General features: G+C 41.8%; 1 protein-coding gene across 4 annotated transcripts in view; it reads right to left on the reverse strand.

Moving 5' to 3' along the window:
* wasf1 (WASP family member 1) overlaps positions 1–22,701 on the reverse strand; it is a 151,045-nt gene that overhangs the window by 55,936 nt on the left and 72,408 nt on the right. For all 4 annotated transcript variants that reach the window (XM_078542587.1, XM_078542586.1, XM_078542585.1 and 1 more), the window contains 2 exons: positions 3,261–3,421; positions 339–473 (listed from right to left, as the gene is read on the reverse strand). In XM_078542587.1, coding sequence (XP_078398713.1) covers positions 339–473; positions 3,261–3,393 — 268 coding nt within the window. In that variant the 5' untranslated portion in view covers positions 3,394–3,421. The remainder of the gene's footprint in view (positions 1–338; positions 474–3,260; positions 3,422–22,701) is intronic.

Here is a 22,701-nt window from a genome sequence, read left to right on the forward strand (position 1 = left end):
GCCTCACAGCCAGTGACAGCAGATTCTCCATAAATGAAAGATTAAAGCATCCCTGTCACATGACTATGGAGCTCCTAATCAGACCTTGGAGCACATCATCAAATGTTGCCCTAAGATAATCACACTATTAAACTGGAAGCTTTGGCTTGGATTTCTGACTTAGATAATGATATTTGATTTGCTTTTTGCTACTCCATGAAAGAGGAGGAGCAATTTCAGAAAGGGCCTAAAGACAGCATACTAAATGCACCTTTATCCATAGCTTGTGCATGAAGTTCATTAACACTAATGCAGTTTTCTCAGACTGTTCAAATTTTTTATATTAAAAAAAAACTTACGTTCTTCCTCTTTTGGATCCAGTTGTGTCACACTAACAGAAAGACGGTCAACACGTTCCTGTAGCGAGTTAACCCTGAAGGAGAAACTATGAGCTTCATTGAAGAGTTCCCCAAATATATCTTCTGCATATTTACCTAAAGAAGAGTTTGGAAAAAATCTTAGAGCAGATTCAAGTTTGGAAAAGGGTACCAAGATTGTATCAACGATAACACTGGGGGAAAAAAATTGAGCTTAGACTTCAATCTACCAGCCCTAAAAACTCCTATTTGTGTTATCAGCTACAGAACTTTAGCGGAAATTAGTCAATGAAAAATCTTTTACTCAGAATTTAAAGTTTCAAAGAACATTGCAGCTGTGAGCTGTCCACTTAGTTCGATTTCTGTGATTTTCTATCCCATACCCTCTTAAATTTTTCTTTTAAAAATATTTATTCACTGTACTTTTAAAAGTTATTGTAGATTCTGCTTCTACCATTGTTTTATAGAATATTCCAGCAACTCAAGAAAAATCTTAGTTTTTTTAATGATCTTGAATTTACGCCCTCTAATTACTGACTCATTAACCAATGGGAGATTTTCCTCTATTTACCTTACCAAAACTTCTCAATTTTGAGCACTTCTAATAGATCTTCTGCTGGCATTCTCTGTTCCATTTGAAATAGCCAGTTTTACTAGTTTCTTACAGATGAATATTCCTCATATTAGTAGATATCTTCAGCTCCCTCCCCATGGTCTTAACGTTTCTAAAGTAGGGCACCCAAATTTGACACATCATCCTAACTGTGGACTCAGTAATGATTCATATTACATTGCCTCTTCACTTTCTTATGCTATGCACCTTGGATCCAATTATTTTTTTTTTCTGTACAACTTTATGAATTGTCCTTCAACATTTCAAAGATGTATCTGATTTGCTCTTTTTTCCTTTTAACGTTCTATCATTGGGAATATGTTTCTTATTCTTCCTTCAAAAATGTTTATCATTTATCCACTTAAAATTTTTCTCTACCTCTGCAATCCACTAACCTATGTCCTTATGAAGTTGCTTACAATTCTTTTCGTAATTGTTGGACCCCACTGTTTACACCCCTCCATTCAAAACATTATTCACTATTCTGTTTTCTACTATTTAGTCAACTTATCTTTGTTGCAATAGTCCATTTCAATATGAAGCACCTATAATTTTACCATTTTACCAATAAGCTCTGAAATTACCACCTTTAAATGCTCAATAGGCACAATGCAATATATGTCTACAGCATAATGAAGCACTGTTGAATGCAGCCTTGTATTTCTCTTCATGATTTAGTGTATTCACTCAATTAAATAGGTGATGTTGCTGAGTAGTAGGATGAATAAAAGATTGCTTTATTCTGCCAAACTTAGCTGCACCAAAGCACCAGGGCTGTAGTTGTTCTTCATGGTGGAACTGAGCGAGGATGTATTGAGGGAAGCAGTGGGAAGAAACAGATGTAAAGGGCCTATTTTAATTCACAACTGGAGGAAATGCAATTAGTGAGCATAAATCCAAGGCAAATGGAAAACTTCCGAAGTGCGAAGTCCAGGAGATTTTAACACGGATGCTCAATCAACATATTTGAATAAAAAACCCTACTGGCTTCCAGTGAGTGTCCCTCATGCCTCTCAAAAGAGCAGGTTAAGTCTGCAACACCAGGGAACGCACCAAGATTGGTGCGGCTTAAGTTGCACCAGTCATTTTAATTGCCCACCCCCTCTATTCCCAGGCAAGCCCTAAAGTCACCATTGGTTTGCTCTCATACACCTCTGAGCAGCCAACCAAGAGCATCACTAGTGGCAAAACTGTTCCAACCTCCTCAAGAGCTATATTGAGCTGAAAGGAGTAAAAATTCAAGTGAAGAAAGAAAATGAGAAAGGGGAGTGGGGAGGAAAAATGTCGACACAAAAGTATACAACTGTTTTTTAAATGCAAAAAAAACATCCAATTAGATTGTTGTGATTTTCTAAATGCAGTCAGTTTCAAGTAGGGCATGTTCAGTCAACTGCATACAGGGGGCAAAACTCTGGTGAACAAAAATTAAAAAGTTACACAATAGGTTAGAAGAAAGTATTACATAACTGGATTGTAAATATATCAAATGGAGTATAAAATCTTCACTGAACAGAAACTTGTGATTCAAATGGTTCAGGCAATTGAAAGCACTGAAACAAGCACAGTGCTAGCAGATTTTGCAGAGGTCAAATCACAATCATTTAATAGGATCTGACTAAATTAATGCAGAGAATCCTGTGCCTTTGCCATGTAATTAGTTACATCAAGAAGGGGGTGAGGGGGAGGAAATTATAGATAGATCACCAGCTGAAGTCAATCTGCTGAGAATAAATCATATAAAATTTGTGTCAGTGGAGGACTGTAAAGAGGTATTGGCCCAAAAGGAAAGTGAATAATTTACCACTGAGGTTAGTCTGAACCCACTTACCTGGATTGATAGCTGGTAGGCATCTTTTTGTAAGTGCTGAACAAGTGTGCATTAACCTTTCGTTAGCGCATCAGCCATTTAAAAGGTGTCACATACATCATTGTATTTTAAGGTAAAGTCATGCATAATTTTTTTCAACTGCAGCTATAAACTCAAAGATGGAAATTATGTAATTATTTTGATCTATTTTAAAAGAAATATGGCAGTATCCAAAAGGATAAAAAAATTAAAAACATGGAATTGCTCTTTTAAAAGATACGTTAAAGAATTTTGCAAGTTATTCAATAAACCACACAGCTAATTTCTATATTATCTACACCATGTGCTTAATGCTTCTATTAATTTGTTTCCATATTATGGTGCAAATGTTGTGATAGAATGTGTTAGTTTAAGCATATGATTTATTGTTGCAATGTCAAATCTTATGGAAAAATACTTTCAAAGTGCAATACAAGTTACTTACTAAGGCTGCTCAGCTGTCGGATTACATTTGCTAAAGAAATGTTTGTCACGCATTCCAGTTCATTCCGGATACTTCCTGGCAGTACTGTATGGCACAAATATCTGGGCTCTATGTTTCTTTTCACTAATGGCATTCTGAATTAAAGTTAAAGAGTGAGAAACCTGGAACAGAGAAAAACAACATATCTGTCAGTGTTGTTTAGAAGTGGTTGGAATCACTGCTACATGCAAATATGTTATACATAACTTTTACTTTTTAGGAACCTATACCCAATTATTTTCACAGAAACTTGATTTCTTCAGGGAGAGGCACACAAGAACAAAAAAAAGTGAGGACACTAAAACCACAGCAGAACTGCTTTTAATCCCAGAAAGGCAAAATAATTTCTGAATGCAAAAAAGTTTAAAGCAGCATCATAATTTAGTGAATGGATGGCCTTACCACGAGGGTTTAAGTTCCTTTAATAAAAGAGTGTGATATTGAAACTAAGGTTCCATTAATGAGAATTTCTGTGGTAGAAGAAATTTCTAGCAATGTTAAAAATAAATTACAATTCTACTTGGATATATTTGATTTCCTTAGAACACGTCAAATAATTCTTGCTGGCCTTGACACTGAGTGCATTATTTTCACCTATCACTATGCAGGAAACCCACAGAACTGAGTGGGTCACCGGTTTTACATCTTGTCAAATAATATTATCTTTTGACTTCAGTGAAGAGTAAATTGTTAAGAGTAAAGTGCTGCACCTGATCCCAATGGTTGGGTTAAATTTACCCCCTTAGAGACTGGAACATTAAATCCAATGCCTCAAATTTGCACAAGAAATTGACAATGCTTTTAATTATCAGAATCCTGAACTAATTAGTTCTGCCTTTAAGATAAATGCATGACCAGAATAAAGACCTTTATAAATGTATTTAAATGAAACTTTTGAAGAAACTACCATGTTTTATCTGATTATCCACAGCTGAAAATTTCAATTTACCATGTATCTCATTTGACTGCTGTGGAATTAAGTTTGAGAGAAATGGGAACTTGTTTTCTTCTGTCCACAAGCATTTTCTCTTCTACTTCCTTTTTGTATCTGATCCCTCAATTTAATTGCACAGTCTTTGATCTTCATACTGACAGTAACCATTTAATGTTTCCCACTGGCATTATATTTGGATGATCTCCACTATGTTTATGTATTGCCTAACAAGTTGTGGGTGAATTTTCTCCAGCTTATCAGTGGCAATTGTAAAGCCATCTCATTTAGATATTACCAGAAGCTTTACTCTGAAACCTGACTCGCACCAAGTCCTATTGGCTTCTCACCAATGCTCCCTTTAAAATGTTGTTGTTGTGCTGTTATCCCAACATGCAGTACCATTAAATGTTTTGCAGCCATTCTCATACAGTATTTAACATAAAACAAGGCCTGCTCATTATCTTCCAGGCTGCTGCACAGCCATGCAACCACACAGCTTAGTCAGAACATTCCCCATGTAGGTCATCGAGCACATGACGGGCAAAGGTAGGGCAACCAAAACCACAGCTCCCTGAATAATGCAAGAAGGAGGGGGAGCAGAGAGAGCAGGAGAAAAGGATAAAACAGGAAAGGGAGCATATGACAGAATGTCAGGTTGATAATACAAGCGAGGGTCAGGCTGAACATGGAAAGTTCAGAGGACTAAAAAGAGAGAGATTGGCGATACTCAAGTTGATAAGTCATTAGGGCCAGAAAAGCAGCATCTGAAGATACTGAAGCAAATAAGAGTGGAAATTGCAAAGGTACTGGCCATAATCTTCCATCCTTCCTTCGAGCTCTTGCACAGAGCTAACATGGACCTCCTTAGATACATGGGTGGCCAGTGGACTGGATAATTGCCAATATTATACCCTTATTCAGAAAAAGGTTTAAAGATAAACGCAGCGACTACAGGCCAGTCAGTTTAATCTTGGTGGGGGAAACTTTGCCCCGGACTATTGTTTATAAAAGTTAACAGTCACTTGAATAAATGTGAATTACGGAAAGCTAGCACAGATTTGAGACACAAATTGTGTTCAACTAACTTGAAGCTTTTGATGAGGTAACAGAGGATTAATGAGGATAATGCAGTTACTGGGGTATATATGAACTTTAAATGACATTTGATAAAGTGCAATATAATAGGCTTACTATCAAAATTGAAGCCTATGAAATAAAAGGGAAAGTGACAGCATGGTTAAGAAGTTGGCTGAGTGACAGGAAGCAAAGTAGCGAGGTACATTGTTTTTTTGAACTGGAGGAAAATTTTACATTGGGGTTCCCCAAATATTAGGACTCAGACCAATGCTTTTCTTCACATTTATTAATGCCCTAGATTTGGAGCTTAGGGCACAATTTCAAAATTTGAAAATGACAAAACTTTGAAGCATTATGAATTGTAGCAGAGGATAGTGATAGACTTCAAGAGGACATAGAAAGGCTGGTGGAATGGGCAGGTATGTGCCAGATAAAATTTAATGCAGGGAAGTGTGAAGTGCACATTTTGGAAGAATGAGGAGAGGAAACATAAACTAAAAGGAGATGAAGGGGCAGAGGACCTGGGGGTATTTTTGCACAACTCATGGAAGGTAGTGGAGCATGTGAGAAAAATGGTTAAAAAGTTATATGGCATTCTGGACTTTATAAATGGAGGCAGAGGGGTTAAAAACAATGAGGTTATGAAGAACCTTACAAAACATTGGTTCAGTATCTTTTTAATTCACTTTGGGAAAGGTGTAAAGGCTTTCAAGAGCGTGGATTAAAGATTTATTAGAATGGTTTGTTATGATCCCAGCAGATGTTACGACTGGTCAAGCCAGATCCTGGATGGAATCCAGCTTGATAGATCCTAACTTTTATTTTTTGTTTAGGAATGTGGAGAGTGGCTACTGAACAGAGACACCAGAGCCTGCAGAGTCTATTGATGAATTTTTCAAAAGCATAAAACATTTATTAAACAAGAAAGGATGAGCTATATTACAATGCCCCTCCATCCACAGCTATACCTTTACAGACATACACAAGGATAACAAGTTACAAAAGTGATCTTATACTCTCATCTTCACAGATTAGTTTACATAGTCCATGTAAACCAATAGGTGACCTGCGGTTAAGCATACAACACTCTGAAACCATGCGACAGATGCCACCGCAAACAGATGCTATGGATCTCTCATCAACCCCCTCTACACCAACCCCCCAGACGTTTGTCACACCATGAGCAAGCCGGTCTCACTGAACTCCATCTTACATAGGGGTTTCCAATCTCCACTCTCGAAGACCTTGCTTTAGAATCTTCTCTCAAACGACACTCTCTCTCGGGTGCCTTCCACAAGGATTCACCTCCAGGGTTTCGAACCCTCCTACCGATATTCCTATCCCCTGGACCATCACATGCTTTCAAGCTTCACCTTCCACACACTCTCTCCAACATACTCAGCCATGCCAACAGAACACCACTGCTTCACATGTCCATAGCAAAGAGTTACAGACCTTCGGCTGTCTCCTTGGATCTTCAGGCTTCTTGCACGCCTATTTTGCTTTAAATCTTGGTCCTGCAGCTTTCTCCCTTTAAGCTTGTAGCCTTCCTCTCTGCTCCTTACTTTCACTTCCACTGAACAGGATCTTTTTCAAGCTCCTGTCCTTCCTTTGACTAGAAAGTCTTCTTGGGCGCCTCCGTTCTGTCTCGCTCCTTGGCTTTGTGACCCTTCGGTTCTTTTGGGAAATCTGCTCTCTCTGCAGTTCCCTCTGCTGTGTCCAGCTTCTCTTGGCTCCAACTTTAGTTTTGGACTTGCTATCTGTCCCTCTCCTATGCTGCTTCTGCTGGCACCACCTTTCAACTTAACTGAAACTATTTTTCTGTTTTCCTCTGTCTCTATGGGTCCTTCTCTCTGGGCTCCTGTTGCTAGGCAGCAGCAGTTTCTGACCACATGTTTGTTTTAACTTCCCTTCAAGGGTTATAAAACCGTATTAGAATGCAGGCATCTTTTAAAGTGAAACTAAAACTCAAGTTTAACACACACATACAGAAATACAAATTAAAGATATACCTTATTCCTAACACACAAATACACATATTACTTACTTAAAACTATTTTCAGTTCCTAACACATTGCAGGGATGAAGGATTTCAGAAATATGGATAAACTGGAGAAGCTGGGATTGTTCTCTTTTAGAGAAGAAAAAGCTGAGGGGGGGTTTGAGGGGAGGTATTCAAAATGGAGGGATCTAGACTTGTAGATACAGAGAAACTGTTCCAATTGGCAGAAAAGGTCAAGAACCAGAGCAGATTTAAGGTGGTCAACAAAAGAGCCAATGACATGAGGAAAAACATTTTTATTAAAAACACAGTGGGTGGTTAACATCTGGAATGAGGGTGTGATGGAGGAAGATTCAATCATGGCTTTCAAAAGGGAATTGGATAAGCACCTGGAGAAAAGAAATTTGCAGGGCTACAGGGAAACGGGTTGGCGAGTAGGACTAGCTGAGATTCTCTTGCACAGAGCTAACATGGGCTGGACGGCCCCCATCTGTGCTGCAATCAATCTACAATTCTGGTTTTAACATAGCTTAATAAGATGATCACCCACTTGTGAATATAAATCATAGCAATTCATGTTGCCCAATATCTGCATTTACAACACTTATTTAATGCATCAAGAAAAATTCTTAAGATAACTGCAGGCTGCTCCCAGACTTCCAACTGTTTCCACTCTATGGTTAACAATGGATTGCAAGAGCAGCGCACATGATGCCCTCCCAGCTTTCCAGCTTTCTTGTGGATGAAAAATTTGCCAATTACTCTAATGCATTTTGTAAGGGTCCTTACCGACCCTTATCTAACTGATTAGAACTGTGAAATTCCATGAATAAGATGCTGTCAATGCGCATTTCCCAGCAGAAGGTAAAGAAGCAAGTTCAACAGAACAGGAATCCAGGATGGAGACAAAGAGGGCCTAAATCTGAAAGCCCAGGCTTGGTGAGTGAAATCAGTTCTAAGTCTAGGGTGACAAAGGGGAGGTTGGTGGCGTAGTGGTATTTTCACTGGACTAGTAATCCAGAAACCCAGGATAATGCTATGGGGACCCAGGTTCGAATCCCACCACGGCAGATGGTGGAATTTGAATTCAATTTAAAAAACCTGGAATTAAAAATCTAATGACGATCACGAAACCATTGTCGATTGTTGTAAAAACCCATCTGGTTTACTAATGTCCTTTAGGCAAGGAAATCTGCCGTCCTTACCAGGTCTGGCCTACATGTTACTCCAGAACCACAGCAATGTGGTTGACTCTGTCATGAAGCTATTAAATGTATATAATATTTTGGGAAAATATTTTTCTTTTAAAATAGAGGTTTAGTCTGTGGGTGTGTCTTAATTGGAATAAAGCCAGCTAGTCTGGGTGCTTTGATGAGTGCTAGTTTTGTTATGTAAGAGAGATAGCATGCATTTGCATTTTTTGAATAGAGTATACAAGAAGTGGGGTGAAAACTGATGCCTTTATAGCAGCTAACAAGCAATATGTTTATATTACTAACAAAGTTGGTACTATGAGAAAGGTTTTATTGTTAGAGAGATTTAGTTCAGAGGTTGTTGAGACAATGAGAATTAACATTCAATGCGGCTGGAAGGTATAACTTCAGTAGTTTTCGGGTGTGCAGAGCAGAGGCAATGTGAGATCAAAAGGCAGCTGCAAGCCTCCAACTGGCTCCACAGGATCCAAGTGAAAGAACCTCATTTTGAATTCGTAAGGTGAAAATGCTTTGCCTGGTGGTTTTGGCTAAGTTTATGGGTTGCTGCTGCCTTAATGGAGATTAGTTTGGGAATTTGTTAAAAATTATGTTAGTAGTAATTTGTAGCCATGCATATATCTATTTTAACCTGTGTAAATAAATAAAATGTTTCATTTAGTTTAATGTAAAGCCTCGAGAACTGGTGGTCTGGTTCCTGAATTTAGAGTCGCATCTCAAACATAACACTTAAAATTATAGGTTACAATAGTTGATTAAAGTTTCCCTCTGGAATTTTTAAATAACTCAGCTTTACCAACTGCATCGGTCATAACAATTCTTAAAAATGCCCTCTGAGCAAGAGCAATTAGGAATGGGCAATAAGTGCTGGCCAGGCCAGCAACGCCCACATCCCACAAATGAATAAAAAGGATACTAATAGAAATGTCAAGAGCGAAGGGTGATGGGCATAGCATAAATATTGATTGCCTTCAAATAGTACATTTGAGCTCCTCCTGAGAAATATTGTTTGTGAAGGCAATCAATATTCATGCTATGCCCATCACCCCTCACTCTTGGATATTAATATTTCTATTAGTATCTTTATCTTTTTTATTCATTTGTGGGATGTGGGCGTCGCTGGCCTGGCCAGCACTTATTGCCCGTCCCTAGCTGCCTTCTTAAACTGCTGCAGTGCATGTGCTATAGGTACATCCACAGTGCTGTTAGGAAGGGAGTTCCAGGAATTTGACCCAGTGACAGTGAAGGAATGGCGATATACTTCCAAGTCAGGATGGTGAGTGACTTGGAGGGGAGCTTCCAGGTGGTGGTGTTCCCACCTACCTGCTGCCCTTCTCCTTGTAGATAGTAGCTTAGTAGGTGCTTTCTAAGGAGCCTTGGTGAATTCCTGCAGTGCATCTTGCAGATGGTACACACTGCTGCTACTGTACGTCGGTGGTGGAGGGAGTGAATGTTTGTGGATGTGGTGCCAATCAAGCAGGCTGCTTTGTCCTGGACGGTGTCAAGCTTCTTGAATGTTATGGGAGCAGCACTCATCCAGGCAAGTGGGGAGTATTCCATTACACTCTTGATTTGTGCCTTGTAGATGGTGGACAGGCTTTGGGGAGTCAGGAGAAGAGTTACTCGTCGCACAATTCCTAGCCTCTGACCTGTTCTTGTAGCCATAGTATTTATATGGCTAGTCCAGTTCAGTTTCTGGTCAATGGTAACCCCCAAGATGTTGATAGTGGGGGATTCAGTGATGGTAATGCCATTGCACATCAAGGGGCCATGGTTGGATTCTCTCTTGTTGGAGATGGTCATTGTTAGGCACTTGTATGGCGCGAATGTTATTTGCCACTTGTCAGCACAAGCCTAGACATTTTTCAGGTCTTGCTGCATTTGGACATGGACTGCTTCAGTATCTGAGGAGTCACGAATGGTGCTGAACGTAGTGTAATCAGCAGCAAACATCCCCACTGCTGACTTTATGATGGAAGGATGGTTATTGATGAAGCAGCTGAAGATGGTTGGCCCGAGGACACCACCCTGAGGAACGCCTGCAGTGGTGTCCTGGAGCTGAGATGACTGACCTCCAACAACTACAACCATCTTCCTTTGTGCTAGATGACTCCAATTAGCAGGGAGCTTTCCCCCTGGTTCCCATTAACTCCAGTTTTGCCAGGGCTCCTTGATGCTACACTCTGTAAAATGCTGCCTTGATGTCAAGGGTAGTCGCTCTCACCTCACCTCAGGAGTTCAGCTCTTTCATTCATGTTTGAACCAAGGCTGTAATGAGGTCAGGAGCTGAGTGGCCCTGGTGGAACCCAAACTGGGCATCAGTGAGCAGGTTATTGCTAAGCAAGTGCTACCTGATAGCACTGTTGATGACCCCTTCCATTACTTTACTGATGATCGAGAGTAGACGGATACTCGGTAATTGGCCGTGTTGGATTTGTCCTGCTTTTTGTGCACAGGACATATCTGGGCAATTTTCCACATAGCCGGGCAGATGCCAGTGTTGTAGCTGTACTGGAACAGCTTGGTTAGTGGTGCAGCAGATTCTGGAGCACAAGTCTTCAGTACTCGAGAGATAGATGGTATGTCATTGCCCAACTGCTTGGAGCATTCCGCGGCAGGGTGGCCAGACCCATCCTTAAAAAGGGACAAACTTTGAGGTACCATCTACAATACCACACACAGCCTATGAGAAGCAAGAGAGAAAAAAGGCTGATTGGCTCGAAGCTAACATCACTGTGATGCAACCTGTCATTTAAGCCTAGTGGTCCGCTCTCATTAATTACAAGAGAGGTCAGAACGAAAAGTCTAAAAGCTGCTCAAAGTTAAGTCCAACAGACTGCTAGGTAGTGTGCCAATTTACAACTTTGTCAGAATATCCAGATGTCCTTTGACACAGGGAATGCTAGAGGCATGTACGAAAGGATCAAAAAGGCAACGGTCCACAGCAAAGAAAACAGCTGCATTGAAAAACAAAGGGAGGGAGGTCGTCAACTGCAATAAACAGTTGGAGAGATGGGTGGAACACTACCTCTAGTTGTACTATGGGCAGGACAGCGTCACCAAGGGAGCTCTAGACACAACAGAAAGCTAGTCTGTCATGGAAGAGCTGGATATCGAACCTATAGCAGAGCAGCTTAGCAAATCTATTGACTTGCTTACCATGGGCAGAGCACCAGGTGCTGATACTATACTGCCTGAACTCAGCAAGCACAAGCAGCTGGCACTCTTGGAGCACCTGCATGAATTTCTGTCTCTGCTGGCGGAAGGCAGTACCCCAGCATTTGTGAGATGCAAAAATAGTGACCCTACAAGAGCAAGGGTGACCACAGCAATTGCAACAAGTATCAAGGCATCTTCCTGCGAGAACTGTGGGAAAGGTATTTGCCATGTTGCCCTGATCACGCTGCAGGTCCTGGCTGAACGCATCTACCCCGAATCCCAATGTGGTTTCAGAACTAGATGATCTACAATTGACCTGATCTTCTCAGTCTGGCAGCTGCAAGAAAAATGGCATGATCAAAGGATACAACTACATATTTCCCTTCATTGGTCTCACTAAAGCATTCAACCACATGAGCAGAGGTAGTCTATTTAAGCTGAAGAAAAGCTGCTCAATGTCATCTCTTCTATCTATGACAACATGATGGGTAAGGTCAGCTACAACTGGGCAACATCAGAATCTTTTGAAATCTGCAATGGGGGTCAAACGGGGTGCCGACACTGTCTGGCATATTCTTCCCATTGCTGTTGTGAAATGCCTTCAGGTCATTGACAGAGGGTGTCCACTTACATGAAGTGATAGAAAGCTGTTCAACTTTGCTTGCCTGAGATCCAAGACAAAGGTGTGCCAAGTCTTCAGAGTTGATCTTCATTGACGATGCCGCACTAACATTCCATACGGAAGAACACTTTCAATGGCAATGGACAGACTCTCCAACACCTGCAAAGAATTCAGTTTGACCATCACCATCAGGAAGGCAACTGTCATGGTCAAGGATGTTCCCATACTCTGATCTCTCAGCTGGAGGTTGTTGATAGCTTTACATATCTAAGGCTCCACAATCACCAGTAATTTGTCACAATGCTGAAATCAAAACAGCTGCAGTTTTTGCAATGCATGAATCTAGAACTAGGGGTCACTGTTTAAAAATAAGGGGTTGCCCATTTAAAACAGGGATGAGGAGAAATTTATTCTCAGAGGGTCATGAGTCTTTGGAACTCTTCCTGAAAAGGCAGTGGAAGCAGAGTTTTTGAACATTTTTAAGGCAGAGGTGGATGGATTCTTGATAAGCGAGGGGGGTGATAGGTTATCAGGCAGCATGCAGGTTCGAGATTACCATCAGATCAGCCATGATCTTATTAAGTGGTGGAGCAGGCTTGAAGGGCCGAATGGCCTACTCCTGCTCCTTGTTCGTATCTTTGCATGTGATGTCCAAGCTAAGAGTGTGGAACAACAGCAAACTAACTGAGAATATCAAATTGCAAGTCTAGCAAGCCTACGTCCTCAGTGCACACCTCTGCAGTAGAGATACCTGGACAACAAATGCTAGGCAGGATAAAAAGCTGAACAGATTCCACCTTCGCTGTCTCAGATGCATCCTCTGTATCTCTTAGCAGGACAAAGTACAAACTCAAAAGGTTCTGGAACATGCTAATTCCATCAGCATACTGGTTGAGAAGAGAGCCCAGAGAAAACAGAAGCCAACACGTGGTGCACCTTCTCAACCCACTGTCTTCCTCTCCAGCAAATGCAGCTGCAACGGCCACGCTCCTAAGCCACGCCAGGTGATGCTTAACACAGAGTTGACTACCACAGCGCAAATTGTCTCTTACTAGACAGGAGGCTGCCAGCACCAACAGGAACGGCAAAGATGAATCAAGGAGGAAAGGTTAAATCTTCAATGACACTTTAAATTCCAAGCATTGGGCAAAATAACATAGGCTGAGCAAATTCTTGTGAGTGAAAACATGTGGAAAGGGCTTCCAGATACAGATAGATGATTTTTGTTACTTTTTTTAATTCATTCATGAGATGTGGGCTTTGTTGACTGGGCTAGCATTTATTGCCCATCCTTAGTTGCCCTTGAGAAGGTGGTGGTGAGCTGCCTTCTTGAACCGCTGTAGTCCATGCGGTATTGGTACAGGTAAAAATCCTCGAAGCGTTCAGCTACTGCAATGACGGTGCGTCCTTCAGAATGGATGAATTAAGCATCTTTGGATATCCTAGAATGATTCACAGCCAAATGAAACATATTTGAAACATGGTCACTATTGTTGTGATTACAAAAGTGGAAACTGATTTCTGCATACAAGGGTTCATGAAGAGTAAATTAGATCCATGACTAGTTAATCTGCTTCTTGGCCACAGGTTGAGGGACAAACATGTCTTGGGACATCGGGAGAAATGCATGCTATTCAGTCACTTGATTAGTCATACGAAGCCTCAGTTTAACAATTCATCCAAAAAACAATGCAGCACCCTAGAGGTTAGAGTCTAGATTACATGCTCAACTCCCTGAATGGAATTTGAAAATACTGTCTTAAAGTTTAGAAAGACAAAGTGCAGGCTAGATTTAATTACTTTACACAGAGGTTGGTGAACAAATGAAAAGATTTTTGCAGGGAGGGCAGTAGTTCACAAAAAAAGCGAGCATTTACAATCAACCAGATGGATTATAGTCTTTTCCAAATTACAAATTCACACAGCCTCTAGTTGTATAAAACAGCTTCAACTGGTATCTATTAGAATTTCACTTTTGTTACCTATAACAGGTTTTACCCAACTTGCCCTCTTCTGCTAGAGGGCAGAAGGATCATCAGCTGAATGCAACTAGTCAGGTAACATAATACTGGTCAGAAGTTTGCTCAATGACATTGGGACTAGGTTAAAAAATGCAGATCTTTTCCTCCTATGGTTATCACCTTTGTCAAGAGATAAAACAGTGTAGAATAGGCAGCAGGCGATGATAGTGCCACACCTTTCATCGATTCACTCCATACGATGTTAAGAAAAGCTCAAGACACCGGATGCTGCAAAGACTATGGGTCCTGACAATATTCTGGCAATAGTACTGAAGACTTGTGCTCCAGCAGCATTCACGACTCCTCAGATAATGAAACAGTCCATGTCCAAATGCAGCAAGTCCTGGACAATATCCAGGCTTGAGCTGACAAGTGGCAAGTAACATTTGTGCCACACAAGTGCCAGGCAATAACCATCTCCAGCAAGAGAGAATCTAACCATCGCCCCTTGATATTCGCTGAATCCCTCACTATCATCCTGGGGGGGTTACCATTGGCCAGAAACTGAACTGGACTAGTCACATAAATACTGTGGCTACTAGGAATTGTATGGAGAGTAACTCACCTCCCAACTCCCCAAAGCTTGTCCACCGTCTACAAGGGTCAAGTCAGCAGTGTGATGGAATACACTTTACTTGCCTGGATAGTGCAGCTCCAACAACACTCAAGAAACTTGACACCATCCAGGACAAAGCAGCCCACTTGATTGGCACCCCATCTACAAACATTCACTCCCTCCACCATCAAGGCTCCTTAGACAGCACCTTCCAAACCCACGGCCACTACCAGATACATGGGAACACCACTGCCTGGAAGTTCCCCTCCAAGCCACTCTCAACCTGACTTGGAAATATATCACCGTTCCTTCACCGTCACTAGGTCAAAATCCTGGAACTCCCTCCCTAACAGCACTGTGGGTGCACTTACATCACAGACACTTGAGTTCAAGAAGGGAGCTCGCCACCACCTTCTCCCGTAAAATGAATATGGTGGTAAATTACATAAGGAAATCACTTAATGGACGATACAGCTTTTTCCGATTCCATAATTTCTCATGTTCTTATAAAACTATCACAGAATCACAGGATTTTAGCAGCACAGGAGGCCACCATTTGCCCCATTGTGTCTGCACGGGCTCTCCAAATGAGCATTTTGAACTAGTGCCATTGTCCTGCCTTTTCCCTGTACCCCTGCACATTGTTTCTATTCAAATAATCATCTAACGCCCTCTCGAATGCCTCGATTGAACCTGCCTCCACCACATTTCCAGGCAATGCATTCCAGACCCGAACCATTTGTTGTGTGAAAAAGTTTTTTCTCACATCATATTTGCTTCTTTTGCAAATCACTTTAAATCTGTGCCCTCTCGTTCTTGATCCTTTTATGAGCGGAAACAACTTCTCCCCATCTACTCTGTCCAGCCCCCTCTAAATACAGTACAATATATGTAGACCTGTAAATCTACAGTTAATTTCCAGGATGGTGGAAGATGACGAAGAAAGCCTTTACACTGCAAACTTTCAAGGTGTCCCAAAGCGCTTCCAAGACAAAATGGGCTATTTTTGAAAATGTTGTGACTTTTATTGTGTAATACATGTTTCAAATGGTAGGACCGTACTGCATCTTGATTGCTAAAGAATTTTCAGCAAGGAAGAGTAATTTTGGAAGACAGATGTCAAAGGATTGGTTTGGAGCCCTTTAAAGCTATTTGATCTCATCCTTTAAGCATCTCAATAGTAATATTCTTCCATCAGAGCATCTAGTGCTTCCTAACTGAATCCAATGTTCTGGTATCAAACAGTTTTCATGGCAACTTGCTGCAGCCGTTAGTCGACCTCCATGAAAATAAATACTTCCCAATGCCAAAATTCATAAATATATCTTGAAAACCAGGTTTTACACACCAACCAGCAGAATTCCACAGAAACGTGTCTTCAGTTGAGATAATTATTCCCATTCATTCATGCTACTCACCTTCATTCCACCACCACCCCCCAACATGGACCTGCAGGTAAATTATTCAAACTTGACAATACCTAAAGGACAACTCCAAACAATTTCTGTGATTACCTGAAAACAGCCCTTCAACATGCATCCATCTCTGCCTACTCCCAAGGTCCCCACCATCACAAGATGCCAGTAGGGGGTTGCCATCCTGGGGATTACAATTGATCAGCAACTTCACTGGACCAGCCATATAAATACTGTGGCTACAACAGCAGATCAGAGGCTGAGAATACTGTGGTAACTCATCTGAAACCCCAAAGCCTGTCCACCATCTACAAGTCAGGAGTGGGATGGAATACTCCCTACTTGGCCTGAAAGATTATAGCTCCAACAACACTCAAGAAACTCAACACCAGCCAGGACAACGCAGCCTGCTTGATCGACACCCCATCCGCCACAATAAACATTAACTCCCTTCACCACTGATGCGGTGGCAGCAGTGTACAGCACCTACAAGCAACTCGCCAAGTCTCCTTCGGCCTCTACCATCTAGAAGGACAAGGGCAGATGCACGAGAACACCATCGACAAGTTCCCCTCTCCCCTCTAAGCCACACCACACCCTGACTTGAAATTGTCACTGTTCCTTCACCTTTGCTGCGTCAAAAACTTAGAACTCCTTCCTAGCAGCATTGTGGGTGTACCTACACCACATGGACTACAGTGGTTCATCACCACCACCTTCTCAAGGGCAATTAGGGATGGACGACAAATGCTGGCCTAGCCAGTGATGCTCACATCCCAGGAACAAATATTAAAAAAAGCTCATAGATCATATCATTCTACCTACATAGATAAAGAAGTTACTAAATGAAGGTCCTCTGCCATGCAGATATCAGTAACAATGCTTAACTGGTGGCTAAATAGATGAATAAAATAAGACAGTTGACACAGGCTTTTGCCTCTTTTCCAAACAACTTTAGAATGGAAATATTTTACACTGAAATCCAATGCTATTTTCCAGTCTCAGCAACCACATGTCTCAAAAAGCCACCTTTATATTGCGGAGCACTTCTGCAAACCAAAAATTGGTAAAAACAAGTCTTCAGTGTTGTTCAACCTACTATATAACTGTATTCCTCTACCCATCTATCTTGCTGCTTCATGTTTGACGATGCAAATTTAAAGGTAAAGAGTTTACCCCACGAGGTGTCATTTTATACTACTTTGAAAAGCTTCTACTTTAATTTTATTAGTTGAGAAGCAGAAAAATAGGTAGGTGGCACAACCACATGCTTTAGATTCAGATTGGGACTCAGTTTTGAAGTCATACTGTTACATCTGCATCACTGAAAGTGAAAATTGCTGTCTGCAGCAGCACATGATGTTTAACATATAGCTGATTTGACTCTCAAATTTTTAGCAAATTGAATTCCTGTTTGCTGCTATAAACAGGACAAGAGCTCATATTTCACCAACAACATGTTCTGGTGACAAAGATGTTAAGGATAATAACAATGACTGCCCTCTGTATTTAATATAACCACTCACTTTCAAGATTGTTTGAACTGTGTAGATACAACAGGAGAAACTAAATTGGGTTGGCAAGTTGTAATGAGTGGAGTGTCATGGATTAGTGCTGGGGCCTCAACTATTTACAATCTATATCAATGACTTAGATGAAAGCACTGAATGTATGTTTGCTAAATTTGCTGCTGATACAAAGAAAGGTAGGAAAGCAAGTTATGAGAGGGTACAAAGAGCCTACAAAGGGACACAGCAGATAGGTTAAGTGAGTGGGCAAAAATTTGGCATATGGATTATAATGTGGGAAAATGTGAACTCTGCAGTACAGGGGGATCTTGATGTCCTGGTACATGAGTCAGGAAAAGTTAATATGCAGGTACAGCAAGTGATTAGGAAGGCAAATTGAACGTTGGTGCTTCTTGCAAGGGGAATGGAAAATACAAGTAGGGATGTTTTGCCACAATTGTACAGGGCATTGATAAGACCTTATCTGCAGTACAGTTTTGCTCCTTATTTAAGAAAATCAGAAATGCATTAGAAAACAGTTCAGAGAAAGTTCACTCAACTGATACCAGGGACAGGGTGTTATCTTATGAGGAAATGTTGGACAGGCTGCACCTGTATCCACTGGAGCTCAGAAGAGTGAGAGGTGATCTTATTTAAACTTATAAGATCCTGAGGGGAAATGCCAGGGAGGATAATGAAGGGATGTTCCACTTGAGAGAGAGACTAGGACTAGGGGACAATTTAGAAATAAAGGGTCTCCCATTTAAGACAAAGTTGATGAGAAATTTTTTCTCCAAGGGTAGTGTCTTTGGAACACTTTCCCAGAGAATAGTGGAGACAGTTATTGAATATTTTTAAGGCAGAGGTAGGTCGTCAAGAATCTACAGTTACCAGTGTGGGGTGGGGTGGGGGCTGCTGGTGGGGTTGAGAACACTATCAGATCAGCTATGTTATTAAATGATGGAGCAGGCTCAAATGGCCAATTGGCCTACTCCTGCTTCTAATTCATATATTTGTAAGTAAGTCAATACCAGGAATATAGCCCCAAGGGCTTGGATACAGTGCCATATCCTAACAATTGCATCACGAGTCTCAGCCACCATTCCAAGAACCACATCACAATTTCTATTGGGCCTTATACCTAACATTCATATGCTTCACCTCACCCTCATACACTTAGCACTGTTGCATGCCTCAAACCCACACTTCACAGCTTGTACACACTGCCAACGATTCAACCATAGCAGACACATCACCCAAACAGATTGCATGACACTCACCGGACACACTTCCCCCTCACTTGCAGGATAAGGTGGCATATAACTAGAGGCAGCAAAAACTGCAATTGCATGTTCTAACCGCCTGACAATGTGGAAAGGGCCATTGCTAAAACCATGAACAACGGCAGGGCTAAAACTAACAATGACTAACAATGACTATGTCTGCATTACTATTCCTCATTCTCTCATCTCTCAGTCTCTTACTGAAAAGCTGCTGCTGTTTAAACGTGAGCTTCTTACTTTCTCTTCTCCCTCTCAAAGAACTCTGTTGTCCCTTTTTCCTTACCGATGCCACTGCAACCTACCCAGGCAGTGGAGGAAGAGAAAGAAGACAGTGCAAATGAAGATGCATGGTTCCTCAATTTCACAGTTGTAATCACCTGCTCAGATACTGACACTGTGATGAGACGTCATGCACATGCCCCACCAGGGCAAGAGGCAAGGATAGCACAGGCACCAGCTTTCTGACATACAAGGTCATACACCGATTCTGCTGCAGAGGATTCAGATGATGACTTCAAATTGTCCACGTTACAGAAAGCGGCTAATGGGTGAACACACTCAAATGGTTGGTACACTGGAACATCTAGAACAGGTGGCTAACTCCATTGGTAGATCATACCTGTGGAATCAATCACGATGCAGCATCTGATGTCCGATGTCTTGGCTTCTAATGTAGCATAAGTAGCATTCATCCAATATCAGAGTGTTGGTATGGAATCTCAGATTGCTGTCATTATGGCTTTGGATACCAGTGTACAAAGGGGCTTCAGCGGGGTCACAACTCTCCTGCAATCAGTTCTGAGAACAGATCTGTCCCTAAAGACCCTCTGGGGGTATAGGCTCCTGTTGAGAACGCTTCTTCTCCCTCCTTCTCCTAGCTGCTCCGCACAGCCTCTGCTCATTAATGCTCAATGCCAAGAGGAAGCCTTGCTAGGCCATCCATGACTGGAAGGAAATGGTTTGCACACAAGGCTTCAAGTTAGCAAAAAAAAGTACTTTAACACCAGCCACTCTCAGTGGACTACTTAAACTTTTTAAGTATGGAGAACATCCAAATACTTAGTCAACTACCTGACAAGACAGTCCAGAAACTAAGTAGTTAATGATCCCTTTTTTAGTGCTGGTGGGGGTAGCTGCATCCCTTGTTCAGCTGTAGGAAGTTAAGACACGATGTAGCCTGGAGCATGGAGCTCCAAAAGGTCAGCACTGGCATCAAATCAGTATTGCATGCTTATTGACATCCTGATCTGCTTGCTTTCCATGCTGTCAGCAGATATTAGGTGTAATTGCTAATCCCTTTACTGATATGGCATTCGGCGCACTTCACATCAGAAGTGCGCGTGTACCCTGCAAATGCCATTTTGGAACCTTATGGAACCTTACAACATCCAAAAAACACACAATATTGAACCCACTTTCACCCCTTATTCTTTCATTTCATCGCACACATTCTACAAATTCGGTCTGCCCATATCAGGAAGCTGCAGTAGATGCTGAAGCTAGATGGTCACACTACTCATTTATTCTGATTTTAACTTGCAGCCAACCATACTTCACAATAGTCTAAGGAGATCATCAATCTCATGATCCTTGAATGATTCAGCTCAATGCTTGCTGGATCTGCCCATTTAGGGACAAAACAAAAAAACTCTGCAACCAGCACACTAGAATAACTTGATAATTAGTAGCAAAAAGATGTGTCTTCTCTCAGTGGTAGAGTGCAGCCCCACCCATAACAGGGGAGGCATTTGCCAATCAAAACAAGTGACATTTGACCACCTGTAGCTAGGAAAATAATATGCAGTCTGGAGTCCATGCTTGGAGACCCATTCATTACAAACTACTCCCATAGTGCAGCAACCCTTTCACAGGCTATGAGGAGCACCGACCTCAGCCAAGAGCACTGCCTGCACCAGTATTCAGGGCCCATTCCTACCAGTCAAAAGCCCAACAAAACCCCAGCCAAACAAGCTCCCTTGCCACTTGACCAGCACTTTTTCCAGTACAAGCAGCCTGATAAGACCATAAGACAGAGGAGCAGAAGTAGGCTGTTCGGTCCACTGAGTCTGCTCCGCTGTTCAATGAGATCATGGCTGATCTGATAATCCTCAACTCCACTTTCCTGCCTTTTCCCCATAACCCTTGATTTTCTTACTGATTAAAAATGTCTACCTCCGCCTTGAATATATTTAACAAAGAACAAAGTACAGCACAAGAACAGGCCCTTTGGCCCTCCAAGCCTGCGCCGATCATATTGCCCGTCAACTAAAACATTTTGCACTTCTGGGGTCCGTGTCCCTCTATTCCCATCCTATTCATGTATTTGTCAAGCTGCCTCTTAAACACCACTTACGTACCAGCTTCCACCACCACCTCTGGCAGCGAATTCCAAACACTCACTACCCTCTGCGTAAAAAACTTGCCCCGCACATCACCTTTATAGTTTTCTCCTTTCATCTTAAATCTATGTCCCCTAGTAATTGACTCTTCCACCCTGGGAAAAAGCTTCTGACTATCTACTCTGACCATGCTACTCATAATTTTGTAAACTTCTATCAAGTCGCCCCTCAATCTCCGTCACTCTAGTGAGAACAATCCGAGTTTCTCCAACCTCCCCTCATAGCTAATAACCTCCAGACCAGGCAGCATCCTGGTAAACCTCCTCTGCACCCTCTCCAATGCCTCCATATCCTTCTGGTAATGTGGCGACCAGAATTGCACGCAATATTCCAAGTGTGGCCCAACTAAGGTTCTATACAGCTGCAGCATGACTTCCCAGCTTTTATACTCAATACCCCTGCCAATGGAGGCAAGCATGCCATATGCCTTCCTGACTACCTTATCCACCTGTGTTGCCACTTTCAGTGATCTGTGCACCTGTACACCCAGATCCCTCTGCCCGTCGATGCACTTAAGGGTTCTGCCATTTACTGTGTAAATCCTGCCTGTATTAGACCTTCCAAAATGCATTACCTCGCATTTGTCTGGCTTAAACTCCATCTGCCATTTCTCCGCCCAAGTCTCCAACCGATCTATATCCCGTTGTATCCTTTGACAATCCTCTTCACTATCTGCAACTCCTCCAACCTTGGTGTCATCTGCAAACTTGCTAATTAGCCCAGTTACATTTTCCTCCAAATCATTTATGTATACCACAAACAGCAAAGGTCCCAGCACTGATCCCTGCGGAGCTCCACTAGTCACAGCTCTCAATTCAGAAAAGCACCCTTCCACTGCTACCCTCTGTCTTCTATGACCAAGCCAATTCTGTATCCATCCTGCCAGCTCACCTCTGATCCCGTGTGACTTTACCTTCTGTACCAGTCTGCCATGAGGGACCTTGTCAAAGGCCTTACTGAAATCCATGTATATAACATCCACTGCCCTTCCATCATCGATCATCTTTGTCACGTCCTCGAAAAACTCGATCAAGTTAGTGAGACATGACCTCCCCTTCACAAAACCATGCTACCTCTCACTAATACGCCCATTTGCTTCCAAATGGTAGTAAATCCTGTCACGAAGAATCTTCTCCAATAATTTCCCTACCACTGACGTAAGGCTCTCCGGCCTGTAATTTACTGGATTATCCCTGCTACCCTTCTTAAACAATG

Source organism: Cetorhinus maximus, chromosome 5 (genome assembly GCF_964194155.1).
Source record: "Cetorhinus maximus chromosome 5, sCetMax3.hap1.1, whole genome shotgun sequence".
Classification (NCBI taxonomy): Eukaryota; Metazoa; Chordata; class Chondrichthyes; order Lamniformes; family Cetorhinidae; genus Cetorhinus; species Cetorhinus maximus.